Source organism: Cynara cardunculus (assembly GCF_001531365.2).
Source record: "Cynara cardunculus var. scolymus isolate 2C chromosome LG 1, CcrdV1, whole genome shotgun sequence".
Taxonomy (NCBI): Eukaryota; Viridiplantae; Streptophyta; class Magnoliopsida; order Asterales; family Asteraceae; genus Cynara; species Cynara cardunculus.
The window spans coordinates 20599639-20617658 of NC_037528.1; the positions used below are offsets into that span (position 1 = coordinate 20599639).

Below are 18020 nucleotides of genomic sequence, written 5' to 3' on the forward strand. Positions count from 1 at the left end.
TTAAATAAATTTTAAAAACAAACTAATTTATTTTTGATTTAATAAAATAATTTTTTAAGATAATGATTAAGTATTCTGTTAGAACTCAATGATTATCTTAATTATTTTTTAATTTTTTTATATTTAAAATGATGTTTATCATGTATTTGATTATGCTTATCCGCATGTAGTTAACGAATTCGAATATGAAGCTTTAATAAGTTGTATTTACGTACAATCAACTTGTAATATTGAATTTTTAAGTAATATGTATCAACAAACAGTACTTTATGCATAAAAAGTTATTTTTAAGAGTTTTTGTCAAATATTTTATAATATAGTATAGATTATTAATTATATTTTATGAAAAATTATTAATTGATTAGAATACATAAGATTGATATATTTAATTTTATTCGTATTATATGTAATGGTTATTTAAAATCATAAATATTTTTATACGTATAGGACCTGCTCTATCAGGTTCAAATCCAATAAGGAATAAAAATCCTTTTGTAGCCACAGAGATTCAAATACGGTGACTCCGCATTATCTGTAAAGCAGATGGTCGTTTTGGAATTAGTCGGCTCGCATAACGGGTTGAATATCTAGGCTAATAAAAAAAATATAGATTTTTTCTAATTTCTTTTATTATACAAATAATCAATTTAAAAAATCTTTTATCAAAAAATTTCAAGAAAACGTAATTGATACATTAACAATATTGATAATAAATGTTGAATCTAGTGGATTAATTATTCATTGACTTTATTGATATTTCAGAGAAAATGGATGTGTGGTACGTTTTTCCCTTACCCGGTAAAAAAAACAGATGTTTCCTATAGTGATAGGTAATTAATTAATACTGTTGATTAAGTTAAAATTTCGATACAGGACCGACTTAGATAACTTCATAAGAATATCGTTTTAGAAAGAAAAAAAAAGGTATAAGACCTGCTCTACCCTCTAGAATATATAGAATGATTGTTGACGTGAAACTGATATATGATTAACTAGGTTCGATCCCGTGTATTACACGGGGTAATTTAAAAAATTGAATCATGTTAGGAAACTTATCTTACAGATATGAATGATTATCGAAAGTACGATGTTACTTTAGACTTCTATTCTTGAAATAATTCTGAAGTATAATTCTGAAGTATAGCTTTTAAGAATGACTCTTCAGACTTGAATTAGAAATGAAAATGTATCAATAATTAGTTAAAATGAAGTTAACCCTAGAATAAAATTAAATTTAAAAATGAAACTATATCAGTAAATTGAATTTAAACTTAGAAGTAAATTTAGAATGACTCTTCAGACTTGTACTCTTGAAATGACTCTAAAGTAAACTCTTCAGACTTCAGAGCTCTATATAGGTAAACCAAAAGCTCTGCATGCACTATGCAGAGGCTCTGCATGGTGCTCCGTCTGGAAAAGAAGACTTCAGAGTTTGGGTGAGATAACTCTGAAGAATGAATCATCAGACTTGTACTATGAAAATAATTCTGAAGTAAAACTCTGAATAATGACTCTTCAAACTTGTACTCTTGAAATAACCCTGAAGTATAAAATCAATTCCACTAAATCATAGTTCAGACTTCTAAGTCTGAAAAAAAAAAAAAAAGACTTCAGAATTTGAGTGAGCTAACTCTGAAGAATGACTCTTCAGACTTGTAAAAGACTTCTAAGTCTGAAAAAGAAGGCTTCAGACTTCTTTTTCTAAGTTTAAAAAAAGACTTCAGAGTTCAGACTTCTAAGTCTGAAAAGAAGATTTCAGAGTTCAAACTCAAGAGTTCGGGTGAGCTAAGTTTGAAAAAACTGACTTTAGAGTTCAGGTGAGCTAACTCTTTAGAATGACTTTTCATATTTGTACTATTGAAATAACTCTGAAGTATAACTTTGAAAAATGACTTCAGACTTGTACTCTTGAAATGACTCTGAAGTAAAACTCTAAAGAATGACTTCAGACTTTTACTATTTAAATAACTTTGAAGTATAACTTTGAATAATAATTCTGAACACTCTTCAGACTTGAATTTAGAAATAAAACTATATCAATAATTAGTTAAAATGAAGTTAACCCTAGAATAAAATTGAATTTAGAAATGAAACTATATCAGTAAATTGAATTTAAACTTAGAAAAGCGCTTGTGTCAAATCTGAAGACGAAGTTTGAAGAACTTGAGTTCAGAGTTATTCAAATACCCAATATCTTTGAAAAAGATCCCATGATAAAGCTTGCATCATACAGAGCAAGACCAACCAAAGCTCATCTGGTCCTTAAGGACTGGACTCACCAACCAAAAAGCAATGCCAACCCAAAAGCAAGGCCAATCAAAGGCCCTCTAGTCAACCAGAGCCTCCGGGTTAAGAAAATGTTAAATACTTAAAGAATTTGAGTCCCAATTACAATCAGAGACCCTCTGGTTAAACATGAAGATCAACCAGAGCTCCTTTGGTTCCTTTAAGATGGATTGGAATATTTTTCCAAGGTTCAAATAAACAACCATAAGCAAAATCATCCAGAAGCAAAACCAATCAGAAGGGCTCTGGCTTACAAGACTAAATCTAAGTCTTAAAAACTTATCTTCAAAATCTAGATAAGTTTATTACAAGACTTGTACTTTTGAAATTATTATGAAGTAAAACTCTTCAGACTTGTACTCTTCAGACTTGTAGAAGACTTTAGAGTTTAGATTTCTAAATATGAAAAAGAAGACTTCAGAGTTCGAGTTTCTAAGTCTGAAAAAGAATACGTCAGAATTCAGACTTCAGAGTTCGGGTGAGCTAACTCTGAAAGATGACTTCAGACTTGTTCTCTTGAAATAACTTTGAAGTAAAAACTTTTCAGTAAATTGAATTAGAATAAAATGAAGTTAACCTTAGAATAAAATTGAATTTAGAAATGAAACTATATCTGTAAATTGAATTTAAACTTAGAAGTAAACACCATTTTTTTCGAGAATCAGTTACCACACGAATTAATTAATCCAAGAATAAAATCAATTGCATCTTAAATTAGTGGGATTGATTGAATAAGATGACACATGTCAATCAAATGAGTTTAATTGAACTGCTAATGTAAATTGTGTCTAGATACGTATTTAGGCGGGAAAACACTAAAAGCAGCTCACCAGAAGATGACACGTGTCACGTCAGTTACTTATTTATTATAAGTATAGATTAGTAATATTGATTAGACTGTACTTTTGATTTAGAATCAACCTAATAAAGTGATGAATCTTTAACTACATAAAATAACTAGAAGTGTGCCCGCACAATACGTCATGAAACATTTCGATTTAATGTTTTTTTTTATTCTTTGTCTCTTTCGATTTTATGATACATTTTTTTTGTTGTTTTGATAAAGCCATAATGTTTTTGCGTATAAATAAAAGATACATTTGAAAAGAGTATATCGGTTTCATTATCAAATTAACTACTTAAAAGTTCTTGCTTTTTTTCTTTATAATTTTTTTAATCCAATTTTTTTATTATAATTTAATTTAGGTTTAACAACGAAATAATTTATTTTATGTCTAATAATATAATATTTATAAAAATAATAATCAAGTATTATGTAGTTTTTTTAATAATTTTGACTATGTGTCCCTATGGGTTAAAATTTAGGATTTTTACTCCTATAGTTTGTAATTTAAAGCTATTTTCGTCTCTGGACTAACTCCTACCTTTAAATACAAGTGACCAAAACATTAAAGAACTTGTAAACCACAGGGACCGCAACAACATTAACTTGTAAATCATAATAACGAAAATAGCAATGAATTACAAACCATATGGATGAAAACTGCAATTTCTAAACCACAGGTATGAAAATTGCAATTTTTAACAAACCATAGGGACAAAAAATGTAATTTACTCTCAACTTTTATTATGAAACAATAGCTAAAACAATGAAAACCAAATAATTGCAAACAATATTCCAAAATAATACCATTTTTTGTCTATACTTACATTACATCTTCAATTCCCTCAACCCCCTCCTAAACATTACAACCATCACTTTTGACATGCAATTTTAGGAGCAAATTAAAGCTTTTATTTTTGCATTTTTTTAATAAAATGTTTCCAAAAACAAAAAAAACCCGATATAAACGAACAAAACAGCTCCTAAAATGACACGCCAAATAGTAAATATCGTAATTCTTCATGGAACTATAAATTACTGTCCACAAGAAGCTGCAAAACCATCAAACAATGGCTGATCTATTTACCCTTACATAACATGCAACATCTACATATCTTTGCTCATGTTGGAAGAAGGCTACTGAATGCCATTTATGTTTAAGTTTCCTGCAAAATTGCAGGGCACTTGACGCGATTTCAGTCATCAGAAGGGCATTCAGAAGTGACGAGTGGCTTCTTTCGTAAGATATAGAAAGAAAAGCAATCTGTGAAAGATTTGTTTGTTGGTCATATGATTTTTGTATGTCAGCCAACGTGAATAGACAACGTTGGGGGATCCGGGCTGATCAAATTTGCCCATAAATTTGCAAGGGTGACGAAATACTTATCTCCGTTCCATACCACCATCTTCATTTCTGCATTGAACAGAAAAAAGTGATTGTGGTAATATGGAAAAGATCTAGAAGAATATGAACATAGAAGGGATGGCATAAAAGATTAATGATGGTATTGCTTTATACTTGCATGATACACTATGATCTATAACAAATTAATGATGGTATTGCTTTTTGTTGCACTAGATTTCCCCTATTTTGTTGTTATTCTTGGGTATTTCGCACATTGGAACTTGCTTATGATATAACCTAGAGGCCCTGAGTTTAAATCCCAAACTTATGTGTTAGCATCTGAATTGAGAGTGTATTGATGGGCAAGTGGTAGAGTGTATCATGTACGTGTAAATGCATAGATACATGTATATACACACAATACGCGTGTGTATTTATGTATGTATATATATATATATACATGCATTTCTTGGAGCTCTCAAAGACTAGTACTTTCATATAAGTTTCAAGCAGTTTCTCGGTCATAAGCAAAAGTAATTTGGTGGTTACTAACTAAATCGTCCACCCTAAATAAGATGTGTTAACCCAATCTTTAGTTCTGTTCCAAAATTATAAATCTAATGACTTTAAACTTTTCATACAACATGATTACGAACGAGGCAACAGATGAATGCAAACAGTTGGAACAATATGCAACTGGTGGCTGCATATAACAAGAACTTGGATTTTGTTATCAAAGCCTAAGCTCACATCATGAGGGGAAAATCCTAAGTACATAATACAACTAAACAGGCAAACATAATAAAACCCTAACTATACCCTAATTTAGGATCGCGTCTATATACCAATTACTTGTAAGAAATGTCCTACATATATGAAACATATAACACCACCCCAATTCAGTCGACTCCTAAAGGCATGAGAATTCCTGAATACTTGATATGTTAGTCGTATTCATCACTTTATAAGGTTATTTAAACATGATATATAAGTTAACACACCTGGCACCACTCCTGGTGATAAAAGTGATAGCCAACATCGAGATTCCTCTTGATTAAGAACCTCATTTGCAATTGCAAGTTCATCAAGATCATGAATATGCCTGATGGACTCCAATAAAGACTCGACAGGGATAGCCTCCTCCAGTCCTGAAGTTGACCAGTGGGAGTCACATTCTTCTAGAAGGCCATAAACTCCCTCTAAATCTTCACCACTTAACAGTAACCAGGGCTTGTAAAATTTGACTGCTGCTCCCACAATCACAACGACTCTATAAATCTCTCCAAGGGCAATAATGAACTGTTTACCTGAAATAAAAACAATTACATATGCTGACAAGTAAACTAAAAAAATTTGCCACCATGATCGGAGTGTTCCAGAAAAAAGAATTGGCCAGGTTTGATTTTTGAGGCTATGCGGGCCAAGTTTCAACTTGAAGTCAATCTGAATTCTTTAAACATTTCACTAAAAAATAAAGTTTACTAACATATTCCACATATGGCAAAAAATTTGCAACACATCCATGCCATTATTGAAGTTAGAAGGCAGTTCATTTGATCTCAAATATCACACTTACTATTCTACAGACTGCAATGATATTATTGAGATGGTATTATCACAAATAACATAATCATTATAGCGCAGTACCTTGACGTTCAGAGAGTATTTCACGATGGACATTCTTTTCTAATGATTGCTTCCAAATCCAGGTGCCATGTTTCAGCTCTTGAGAACAGGCTGAAATCACCTTAAACCATATGGAGACATAATTAGCTGGTTCATCCTTTGGAGCTAGTGTTAGTATCTTTAGCACTGTTGTGAAGTGGTTGATAAGGTCAACGGCTGTTCGCAAATCTGATTCTGCCTAATCACAAGATGGAAGTTAGATTGGATGCTAATAACTCTGTTTGAATATTAAAAAATGTGTAATTTCATATTGATAAGAATTTTTTAAAATGAAATAAATTTTGACCACATAAAACTTCATGACATGTATGTTTTTTTATTTGCAATGTAGTCCATTTTCAATCTTAATCTATAAGCTAACAAGACAGGCAATTTGTCAAAAATATGAACTTCTGTTGCATGTTTTAAAGTAGTAAGATTAGGATAGAGGTTATTCAAGCCACTGAAGTCGAACATAAGCATTTAGCATATATTTTCCCTCTCTTCTAGTGAATAACATCAGGACTTGACAAACAATTCACTTTCGCATATTTTTTTAAAATCATGAAATGAAAATGTATCCCTTTCCTCCTTTTTTTTGTAACGGAGGGTTTCTGTTTTTGTCACCCACAGTACTTTTGTGTACCACAAGTGCAAGGGTTTAGGGGGGTTGGACAAGACCACCAAATGATAAGCAAAATAACTTTATAGGGTGTGGAAGATTCTTGAAGAGTATTAAACTTGAAGTACAAAGAGTATATAGATCTAAATTGCAATGGACAATTAACTCATGAATTCACTAAAAGATAGAGCAAATGACATACTAATGACAATCTTCTTGATATGTGATATTCTGACTCAAGTATTTGAAAATCTGGCTCATGGAGAGTTTCAATATATTGCTTAAGAGAAATAACTGGTTCCAAATGATCATCAGAATGGATTTCTGTGGATAAGATATCCTTTTGGTGAAGCTCTTCAAAGACCTCCTACAATAGGCAAAATAAATTATTATTGCAGTGCATAATATTGCAAAAAGAAGTTCTCATATAACATCTAAAACTGAAAACAGGAAAGAACAATCAGAAGGAGATTTTTCAGACCACGGCTAATATCAGAAACCGAAAAGATAAATAGTATTTTATCTGAAACCAAGCAATTCAATTGCTATCATGTGAGCAGCATTATTTGGTTACCAAGCTTTTCAAAATACTGATAAAGAAACGATTAGAGAGTTGCAAAAATAAGCCTATTAGCAAGAACCAGTTGGAGTAGCCCAAAAATGAGAAATGTCAGACATTTAGAAACCGTGAAACAATCATACCACTTACCATTAGTAAAACCCCGCCGTGATCCATTATATAAAGCCACAATCTTGGATCTCTCATGAATGATCCCGTAACAAGGAGGTCTCGACTTGGTCATCTAACTAAGCCCAGCCCTATTACAAATGAATGTAAATATTTGATAGTGATATTTTTATGCGCTCAGTGAGGAGCATGGGGCCAAAAATATATAGTGCTGTTATGACTGTCGAACTGCAAAGGCTCTTTCGCAGCCACTTATTTTGGTTCTACTGGTATGTTTCGTGTAGGAAATTTCCAAGGCATGCAATTGGTCTTTGTTGGAACATTATATCCAAGTTATGAAATTGGTAGATGAGATGGAAGAATCTTTTGCCCTACAACAAACTTCATGTCTTTGACTTTTTTTTTTTGTGTGTGTGGGAGGGGGGGAGTGTCTCCTACACACTATTCCATCCATCCTATGTTTTTGGGATACTCATTCCATGGATTTCCTGCTAAATAATCGTTTATCTAGTAGCATACAAGAATCTTCTACTTTAGTTGTCTTTGGTAGAGGAAGGAGTTTAGCTAGAGGGAGCCTACTTAGTTGGGATCCTCACAAAACAGGCACCCTAATCAGTAATCCCTTAATCGACTTCACTAAATCCTTTAAAAGCCCATCTCACACCGCAATTGCAAATTAAAATTGCGGCCCAATTGCAGTGATTAGAGCCTCTATTAGTAAAACCACTATTCCCCATCAGTGTTTCCACAAGGATCGCCTATAGCACCACTATTGCCCCACAATTGACAGCATAGATCCAGATAATGAAAATTGTTACAAACTTACAATGTCCAAGGAAAATAGAAAATCTGTGGGTAAGTTCATATTTTGAGGCCATGTATTGCTCTCTCAGCAAGTGTTGTCGATGCTTTACGAACTTAGTTGTCAGTATGTTGCAATTCACATTGAAGTATCAGAATGGAGCACCGCAAAAGGGACATGAACAACTTGTCGAATATTCTTATGCGAATCATGCACAAGGTCCTTGTAGTAGGAAATCTACTACAAGATACTATATTTTCTTGGATGAAACCTTTATTCACAGAAAATCTGAGCAAGGTAAAGGAAAATACTGAGTGATGGCTCAAAGTGCTTATGAACTAACTTGGATACAAAACGTGCAAGAGTTGAGCGACTTCTTTGCTAGACCAATTAAAATGTATTGTAATAATGAGGAAACCATGTATATGTTCAAGTATCGAAGTTTCTATAACCAAAAGAGACTAATCAAAGTTGACCAACATAATGTTTACAGGCAACAAAAACTTCTTATAAACCTCCAAGTATTGAGCCAATTTGAGTTTGCTCTACAGGTCAGCTTCCAGATGTATTAACCTTAGACGTGACAAGTTTGGCAAGTTTGATATTCCACAACTAAAGAACTCTTAATAATCTTAAGACTGCAGGCAATAATATTGCTATTCTCCTGGTTTCTCTTGGAGTTCATTGTACTCACACATGTAAACTATAAATATATGATGTTTTCACTCTGAATGAAAAAGACGCATTCCAAAAGTACCATTTTTCATGTGTCAAGTGCTTGTCTTTTTTCCTTTTCTGCTATTTAATGTAGTACACACAAAAAACATGTTTGATAACGGGAATCGAGGAAAATATCCTAGTAACCGAGAGAAGAGAAAACAATGTTCAACTTTCACAACACAAGTCCTACATTGCATTTTCATAAAAGAAAATACAGAAACAGAAGCCATAAACAAAGCACAACAAGCCAAACTATAGCTAAAAAAGCTCAATGTGGAATCTATGTTGGAAGCAAGCAATAGATCTCTAATATCCGCAGCCATGAAGCACCGATGCTTCTTAAAGGCTACTGTATGCCATGAAGCAACAATACTTCTTAACGATTGTTAAAAGTACATACATTACTACAAAAGAAAGGGGGAGGAGAAAGTTTAATAGATAAGAGATGACAAGGAAATGCCAACCTGAATTTCTTTGTTGAGGGCTTCCACTTTCATCTCTTCACCAGCGAGAGTAGCGGTACTTTGAGCTTTCTAGATAGAAATGCATATATCACCAATTTTATATTGACATATACTCACACAACTCTTTAGATTGATAAAACTAGAACTTGAAGCTATTTAAGTAGAGCACAAACCTTTAGAACGTGAAGGTGGCGCCTTGCAACAAGACATAACTCATCTTTCAAACTAGAATAGAAATCCATGCAATTGTTCAGTCTCTTTTTAAGAGACAAATTCTGATTTTCAGGTCTTGATTGAGAGGAAGCATCCTTGAATTCCCATGAACCATCATCGAAATTATCCTCATCGTCAAAATTATCATCATCATCCACTTCACGAGAACTGTATTCCTTGCCAGTAGAATGCAGTAAATTTACCTCTCCGTCTGGGTTATGCCCAAGGTATGGAGAACTGATTGGCTTTGCTTGGCTGTATAAATCTGATAAAATATCATTGATTGATAAACTTGAACTCTGATTCTGCATATTTTTCCCATGGGTTGATGATTTAAAGAATTCATGCTGAAGATTCATATAACTATCAGTTTGGGGCTCCTCTTCAATGCCAAAAATGGAAAGTGGCACTGATTCTCTATAATTCTTTGAACTTGCCTCAGACCCCTAAAACAAACAAATAATGATAGAGTAACATTTATAAGAACAAACAAACTAAATCCAGAAAAGAAAGAAGGTACCTATAGCCCGTTTGTGCTCCCTTCCACACAACAAGTATTAATGTACTTGACCGATATTTGGTTCTTTTGGTCATGAAAATTGGCATCTAATAGAAGATATAGTTGTAAGGAAACAGAATGATAAATAAGTTTTGATCTACCTCTGGCTTTGATTCAGCTTCTGGAAATGTTGTCTCAAATTTTCCAAAATTTTCATCATCAACATCCCCACCAGGAGGTTGTGAATCTGAGTCATCTTTAGCATCCTTCCACTCAGTTTGAAAGAAAGAATCTGAGGCAACACCATTTTGAAGAACTGAGTTTTGCTTGAAGTCAACTCCGTTGTTCTCATAGTGTGATCCAGGAAGTCCATTTGGTAATGAAAATAGATCAACCGATCCTTGGGAAGCATCATGTGAACCCAATGGGTAGTTACTTTCCGGAGATAATTCCTGCAGGTTTAAGTCAACCTCAAATTAGACTTGCTTAAACTCGGATATCAAGGGTATAATAACTACTGTCAACTCTATTACTATCCAAGTGTCTAATACCCTCCAGCTATGTAACTTCATAGGTAAAAAGCAGGTGAGACTGTACATTATGTGTAGCAACATTTGCAAAAATTCATCCCAGTTCTCTCTTATCAGGGCCATCTTTAAAATTGCCCAAAATATTTAGCTAGCCATCTTTGTGATCAAATTCCTTAAATGCCCAAATAGAATACAAAAGAGAGATACTCTCTAACATTACATTCACTTGCCAGCCACCTAGAATGCCAACACACAAGGCAACTCTAACCCTTGTAGTAGAAACGATGCCTTTATTTTTATTTTATTTCTAAATGGTCTCCAAACCTGATGTCTTCAAAGAGACTTGAATCTGCAACCTAAGGGTGGTAGAGATACACTTATATTATTGGGCCAAAGACCACATGGTTGAAGTGATGACTTTTGAATTGTCTCAACGACCATTTGGTTGAAATGATAACTTTCTAACTAGCATTGTTTCTTCCTACTAGATGGAACACTCTGGTAAACTGGTTTTCAGAAACTGAATCTCACAATGACAGGTAGCATCCTACAAATGGTAAGGATCAACACCAATGCAGTTTCTATTAGACATCATTTTCATACAAAAATTTGAAGGTATCTCACAACCGGTATGTTGTATGACACAAAATCTGGAAGAAAGAAAGAAAAACTAAGGCTACTTCTCAATGGTTCCTTAGTTTTTTTTCTCGTACTGGACAAGTAACACATGAACTTTGGTTAATCTCTTCACGAACTAACACAACTCATGACATGTGATATGGTTTCCACTACTTTCTCCCATTTAAACAACTTCCTAACAATAAGAAAGAAAAAGTTAAGTTTGCTTCCGTCAGCTTGAAGTCGAACATTTGCATTGCATATTTTCAAGAAATAACAAGAAGAGTTGGTGACATTAAGATCAAAGAAAGCACATCCACCTTCTTCTTTGATGGCTGATCCATAAATGCAGTCTCAAACTCTCCAAAAGCATCATCAGTATCAACACTCCAACGAAGTGAATTTGAACTTAACTCATTTGGGGTACTTCTGGAAGCAGCTTTTAAGTCTGCCGTAGAGCCATTTTGAACGTTTGTGGTTGGCTTGGAATCAAACCCATTGTCGGTTACATCAGATTCAGCAAAAACTCTGTTCTTTGGTGCTGCAAATAGATCAATAGGCCCATGCGAAACATCTTGTACACCCACTGGAAACACAGTCTTCTCGGAAAGTACCTGCAACAACGGGCAGATTCAAGTAAGATTGTAGAATCCATACCTAATGTGCACGAGTTTATATTGAAGTTTCTGTCTTCCTAAACAAGTACACTTTCACTTTCAAAGTACAGCTATAACTTTCATTTGGATTTCACTTCTTCAAAAGGTTAACAACCAAAGTCGGTTGTTACATGTTTCTTAGACGTCTTCACATATTTCGAATAAAACTTTAACCGGTTTAACATCAAAAGGTCAAGGTGCACTCTTTTCCGAAGATGAAGAGTAGTGGAAAGTAAACACATCAAGTAGCGTTCCGAAAAAGAATTACGATTTCAATCTAATCTACATGAAGCAACAATCATTACATTGTTATCCTTGCCATTTTGCGCTAATTTCGAATCTGAGAAGGCGTCTATAAATTCCCAGCCGCCTTCATCATCAGATCCATGATTCCCAGAAGCAGCAACTGTATTTGAGCTAAAAGAGCTCATTGAGTCCCATTTTGAAAGGGGATCCTTAGATACAGTTGAATTCGTGGCAGTGAAGTCCACTTCATTGCCATTATCAGCCGCCTTCATGGTCAGCTGCTGTTGCCTCGGACCGTAAAGAATCGCCATCAGGTCATTGATCCCCAGATGAGCATTACTCTTATCATTATTATTATTCTTATCGAATACAAAACCACTATTTACATGAAAAGACGATTGCTTAACATCATCTCCAGCCACAGGCATAATCGATTTCTCATCCTTATCCTCCTCCTCCTCCTCCTCATCTCCAAATACAGATAGCGGCAAAGCTCCTTTGATCTTCACCCACTTTGGCTGTGTCTGTGTCTGTGGCTGTGGCTGTGGCTGTGGAGATTTAAGGTTGTGATCTGTAGTGTTTTGAATAAAATTGAAATCCCCCCAATCGTGAAAGGATGAATTATCCATCGTCCGGTTAGAGGCGAATGTGAATTCACCGAAAGAATCGTCGTCGTCGTCGTCTGCCATCATTGCGGGTTGCTTTTCTTCTGCGAGTGATCCGATGCCCAAAAAAGGGCACAAGATGATATGATGTCTGGTTTGCAAATTGTGGCCCTTGTCTTTGCCTCTGAGTTGGGTTCATAATCATCGCTATTTTGGACGAATAATAATTAAACCCTAATTATTTCTTATTCCAACAAAATACAAATGATGTTAATTTCTAACGATGTGCAATTAACTTTTACCAAACATCCATTAAATAAACAAGTGGAAAATGCACAAAATAACAATGTATTTTTATAAAAAAAAATTAATATAGCATTGTATTTTCAGTTTTTTTACAGTAATTTATTTTTAAACTATTTTTTGTTATAACATTATATTTTGAAAAATTTACTCATTATAGCATTAAGAAACTTTTTGATTTAAATTTACCTATTATATCATGTTTTCATGTCACTTTATTGTCCATGTAGGTTGTCCACATATATTATAATGATGTGACTTTCTTACTATATAATTGTACTTTTAAAATTATTTTATTATAGCACCTACTAGTTCTTATTAAACACTGTATTTTTAATTTTAATATTTAGATATTTTACATGTTATTTAATAAATATATTAAATAAATTAAAAAAATTAATATACCAATATCATTAAAACTAGCAAAACACAAATTATCTCACCAATATTTTTAAAAAATATGTGTTTTTTGAAGAAAAAAAAAAGAAAATAATAATTGTTCCTTTTCAAAAATAATGTTTCATATGTATTTTAAAAATATTTTATTCTAAAATATTTAATTTGCATGCAACTTAATAAGAAAAAGTCAAAAAAAAAATTAAATATTTTTTAGATCATAACAATAAAAAATGAAAATCACTAATAATAATTTGAAATAGTTTTTTATCTTTATTTTAGTCTACTCATCAAAATGATGTGTCATCCACATCACCCCATTAAAGTCACACAAGCAAAAAAAATCAAGGGGTTAGCCTGTTTAAAAAGTAACAGGTTACTTATTGCTATTATGGGTAGATTTTTTAAAGTACGATGCCTTAATAAAAAATAATTTGAAAGTACATTGTTGTAATAAAGAAAAACAAAAGTATAATGCTATAATAAGAAAAATTATAAAAGTAAGTTGTTATTTCATACATTTAACCCAATAAAAAATTGACTAAAATGGTCATTTTACACACTGTATCTTAACAAAATGACCAATTTTCAGAGTTTTTTCAAAAAATGATCATTCAAATCGCCTCATGGTGCGTTTTTTACCAGAAGGTATGAATGGATCTCACATGTATCTGATTTTGATGATAAAAATCAGATATTATATATGATATATATGAAATCCCCCAAATTTTGTCCAAATATTATTTATTTTTTGGATGGGTTTCTCTTTAAATATCCTAATTTTCTGCAAAGTCCTCAAAACTTAACATAGGTCTTACCAAAAGTGCATTTTTATCTTTAACATTTACCGACTCATAAAATGTAGATTCGACAACACGAAGAAAAAAAAACACAGATTAAATACATTTATCACAACTTGCACAGTTAAAAAAGGATCTTATTTTACAAGTAGTTTTATAATGCATCAAATGTAACGCCACTTTAAATGTATGTTTTCATACAAGTTATTAAACGAAAAACACAAAACAACGCACGTTAAACACATAAGACAACATGCAAAATAAGAAACTCCTATCTTGCAGGTTGTGTATTTACCATAAGTTTAGCTTCATGTACAAGATGTGAGATAAAAAAAAACACTGAAAGGGCTTAAAAAAACAACTCGTAAAACAATAAAACATTATTTTGCAAGTTGTTTTTTTACCCAAACAAGTTGAAACGTTACATTACGTGATCTATTACCAATCAGATAAAATATGTAAAAAAATTCAAGAAAATAACAGCGTTTTAAACTTGCAAAAAAGCAGTTCCATACAACACGTTTTTTTGAAAAAAAAAAACTAAATGAAGAATATATTTTTTTGTAAAATATATTTGGTTGTCTATCATCAAGTCGATCAAATTGTTGCCGAGGTCACTTAAGAGAATTTGTCCGTAAAGAAGTTAGAGATAAAGTTGTTTTGACCACATTTGACTTTTCTCAAAAGGTTTAGGGTTTATGTATTAAGTAGCGCTAGCAAAAAATCTGGGTATTTAGAGAGAATAAAATACAGATATTTTGACTTTTTTTAGTCAATTAGGGCAAAAACAAAGTGATTAGTGAAAAATGGTAATTGGTGATTGATCTAAACATGGATAGACAATGTGTCATGTGCGGCCTTAAGCTTATCAAACACCAGACAGATAATTTATCATGTCTAGTCTTGTCCAATTCAATCATGTCATATTTGGTTAAATCTTCTCTGCACATCAAGCACGGATAAAAATCACTTGTCCCAAATTTGTCTTATTCGTGTCCCACAATTGAAATTAATACACATTATATATTTATTTATTTCAGATTTATTTAATAAATATTCGCATCATCTTTCTAGTGAATGATGGACATGAAATTTTATTGAAAATGACCGAATATTTTTGCTTTCATTTTGTTCATTCAGGTTGCTTTTTGTACATGGGACGGGACAGGATAAGACGAGATAAAATTTATTGTCCCACATTTGGCACAACATGTGACATAACAAGAACTCATTGTTTCACGTTTGGCGCGACATAAAACTGGGACAAGGACACAAGGTGGGACGGTATAGGACAAGAGAGACATTTTTTTGTTCTACCAAAATAGGTGGAACAAGATGTGACAATAATGAGATAAAAAAAACTAAAATATTACTAATCTACCCTAGCTTAATATGTAATTTTAATATGGTATTTGTTTTAATGGTCATCACTGCTAGTTTTGTCTGCCGCCACCACCGACAATCACCGTTCACTGGTAGCCACTGTCGGCCACCTCCACCTCTTCTTCCACTACAACAACATCCTCCACCGCTTTCACAACCACTAACCACCACCGTCAATCTCTACCACCATCCATTGCCACCACTAACCGTTCGCCACCTCCAACTCCTCTTTTACTACATCAACCTCCTCCATCACCTCCACAACTACTGTCGATCATCGATCACCTTCGTCGATTGCCACCTCTACAACCACCATCAGCCATCGACCACCGCCACTACCTCCACTACATCAACCACAACTACCTCATCTACCACTGTTGACCGTCACCACCACCACAATCCACCATTTTTACGTCCTCCATAACCACCGTTGTCTACCAAACACCATTGCCTCTACCTCCACAACCACCATTGGCCACCGACCACCATCGCCCACCGCCACTACTACCGTTGGCCACCAATACCTCCACCATAACCAACACCACCTCAACCACTACTGCCATAAACTATATAAAAAAAATTCATTCAATTTTTATATATGTATGTATTTATGTATTTGAAATTTGTGTAAAAATATTTTTAAATTAAATCTTTAATTATTTATTTTATTTGTATTAATTATAACAATTATATAATATTTAATATCATGATTTGAATTTATTTGGGTAAAAAACTGATTACCGGTAACTCTAATTAGTTCCACATGAAACCTGTTTTTAAGGACAACAGTGAGATGAAATAGTTATCTGAGATCATCGTGTGTCTTTGCTATGATGGCCAAAAACCGGTCTCGGGCCGGGCCTAATTGGTCCCAAACTTTTTCATAACCGGTCCTCGTCGAAAATGGTAGGACCGGTCAAGGTACTTCATAACCGGTTATGGGCCGCCGGTCCCAACCGGTCCCGGCATTAAAAATAAGATTTATTTTTATTTTTTTAAATGATATATATATTCTAATACTAATACGTTATAAAATTTACAATTGGGTCACTCAAATACACTTTAAAAATGCGTTTTAATATAATTAAAATTACATTGTCTTATAAAAATACATTATAAATTATTTGAAAATACATTTATTAATAAAATTATTTTAATTTTCGCGCCGGGCCGGTCCATATCCGGTCCCGGTCCCGGTCCCAATAAACTACCAAAAACCCCAACCGGTCCTTACCGGTCTCGGGCCGGGTCGATTTGGCCATCACTGCAGCTACATACTATAAGTTTGAAGTTTAAGTTATGTGAATACGACGTCTAGTCTCATAATTTTATTACTTGATTGAATACGATAACTTACAATAAGGTACACTTGTACGTTATACTTATCGTTTTTGTTTTAACAGATAATTGATCATAGATATCACATCGCATAACCATCTACATAGACAAAATCCGTTGAACATGGATCTAAGTACAAACAAAGTCATAGGAAAAGAAACAAAAAGACAAGAGAGAAAACGACTCCAATACAACATCTACACAATTGAAAAAAGCAAAAAAAAATGAAAAATTAAGGAGAAAACAACACCCTAAAACCTTTATGGAATTGATCAACACAGTGAAATATAGGTAAGATGTTAGGGGTGTTTGCAGTGCAGTTTGACCCATACCCATATGCAATTTGAGTATTTTTTTCGAGCCGCAAACCGCATACATCTAAACCCACAAAAAATTGCACCACGAAATGGGATGCTGTTTGTACCTAACTTACACCTACAGTCCAATATTTATAAAATTAAGACTTTATTATAAAATCAACGGTAACGTGATCACAATCCAAACAAATAAAAAGTTTAAATACATCGAATTCCCAAATTCATATTACATAATTAAATTTATTTTTACATAATTAAAAAAAGTAAGAAAACTAAAAAATTTACATAATTAAAAATAATTTAAGAAAACAAAAAATATTATGTAAACTGGCACAATTATTATACATATATATATATATATATATTATAGGAGCGATCAAATAAAAACCGCTTTCATTTGTGTAAACCGTATAAACCGTCCTCATCCGTCGATTTCAATGTTTAATCTTATGAAATTTTTTCATGAAATTGTTTAATCTCGTGAAATTGTTTCATATAATACATTTTTTTTTTATAAAGTTGTTTTCATATATGGTTATGAAATTGTTTCATATAATACTTAATGAAATTTTAATTAAAACTGTTTCATGTATTTCTCAAAAATTAAAATAAAGAAGATGATAATATCTATGATTAACATCCTCCACAATAAAAATGATTAATCAACCTCTCATAATTAC

The 18020-nt window shown here is 32.9% G+C and overlaps 1 protein-coding gene across 5 annotated transcripts; it reads right to left on the reverse strand.

Moving 5' to 3' along the window:
* Positions 1–3852: 3852 nt before the first annotated feature.
* LOC112514790 (protein PFC0760c) lies at positions 3853–12949 on the reverse strand. 5 transcript variants are annotated; one of them, XM_025121404.1, is made up of 10 exons: positions 12258–12949; positions 11617–11910; positions 10310–10600; positions 9853–10095; positions 9610–9744; positions 9437–9505; positions 6965–7129; positions 6123–6339; positions 5477–5782; positions 3853–4544 (listed from the first exon to the last, which is right to left on the reverse strand). In XM_025121404.1, the coding sequence occupies exons 1-10, from the start codon at positions 12888–12890 to the stop codon at positions 4435–4437; spliced, it is 2463 nt and encodes an 820-aa protein (XP_024977172.1). In that variant the 5' UTR covers positions 12891–12949; the 3' UTR covers positions 3853–4434. The 5 variants fall into 5 exon arrangements, 4 of the variants coding, with proteins under 4 accessions (XP_024977172.1, XP_024977179.1, XP_024977163.1 ...); XR_003069435.1 differs by having other exon boundaries at positions 5477–5774; positions 9610–10095; XM_025121411.1 differs by having other exon boundaries at positions 6123–6222; positions 9610–10095.
* Between the last annotated feature and the right edge of the window lie 5071 nt (positions 12950–18020).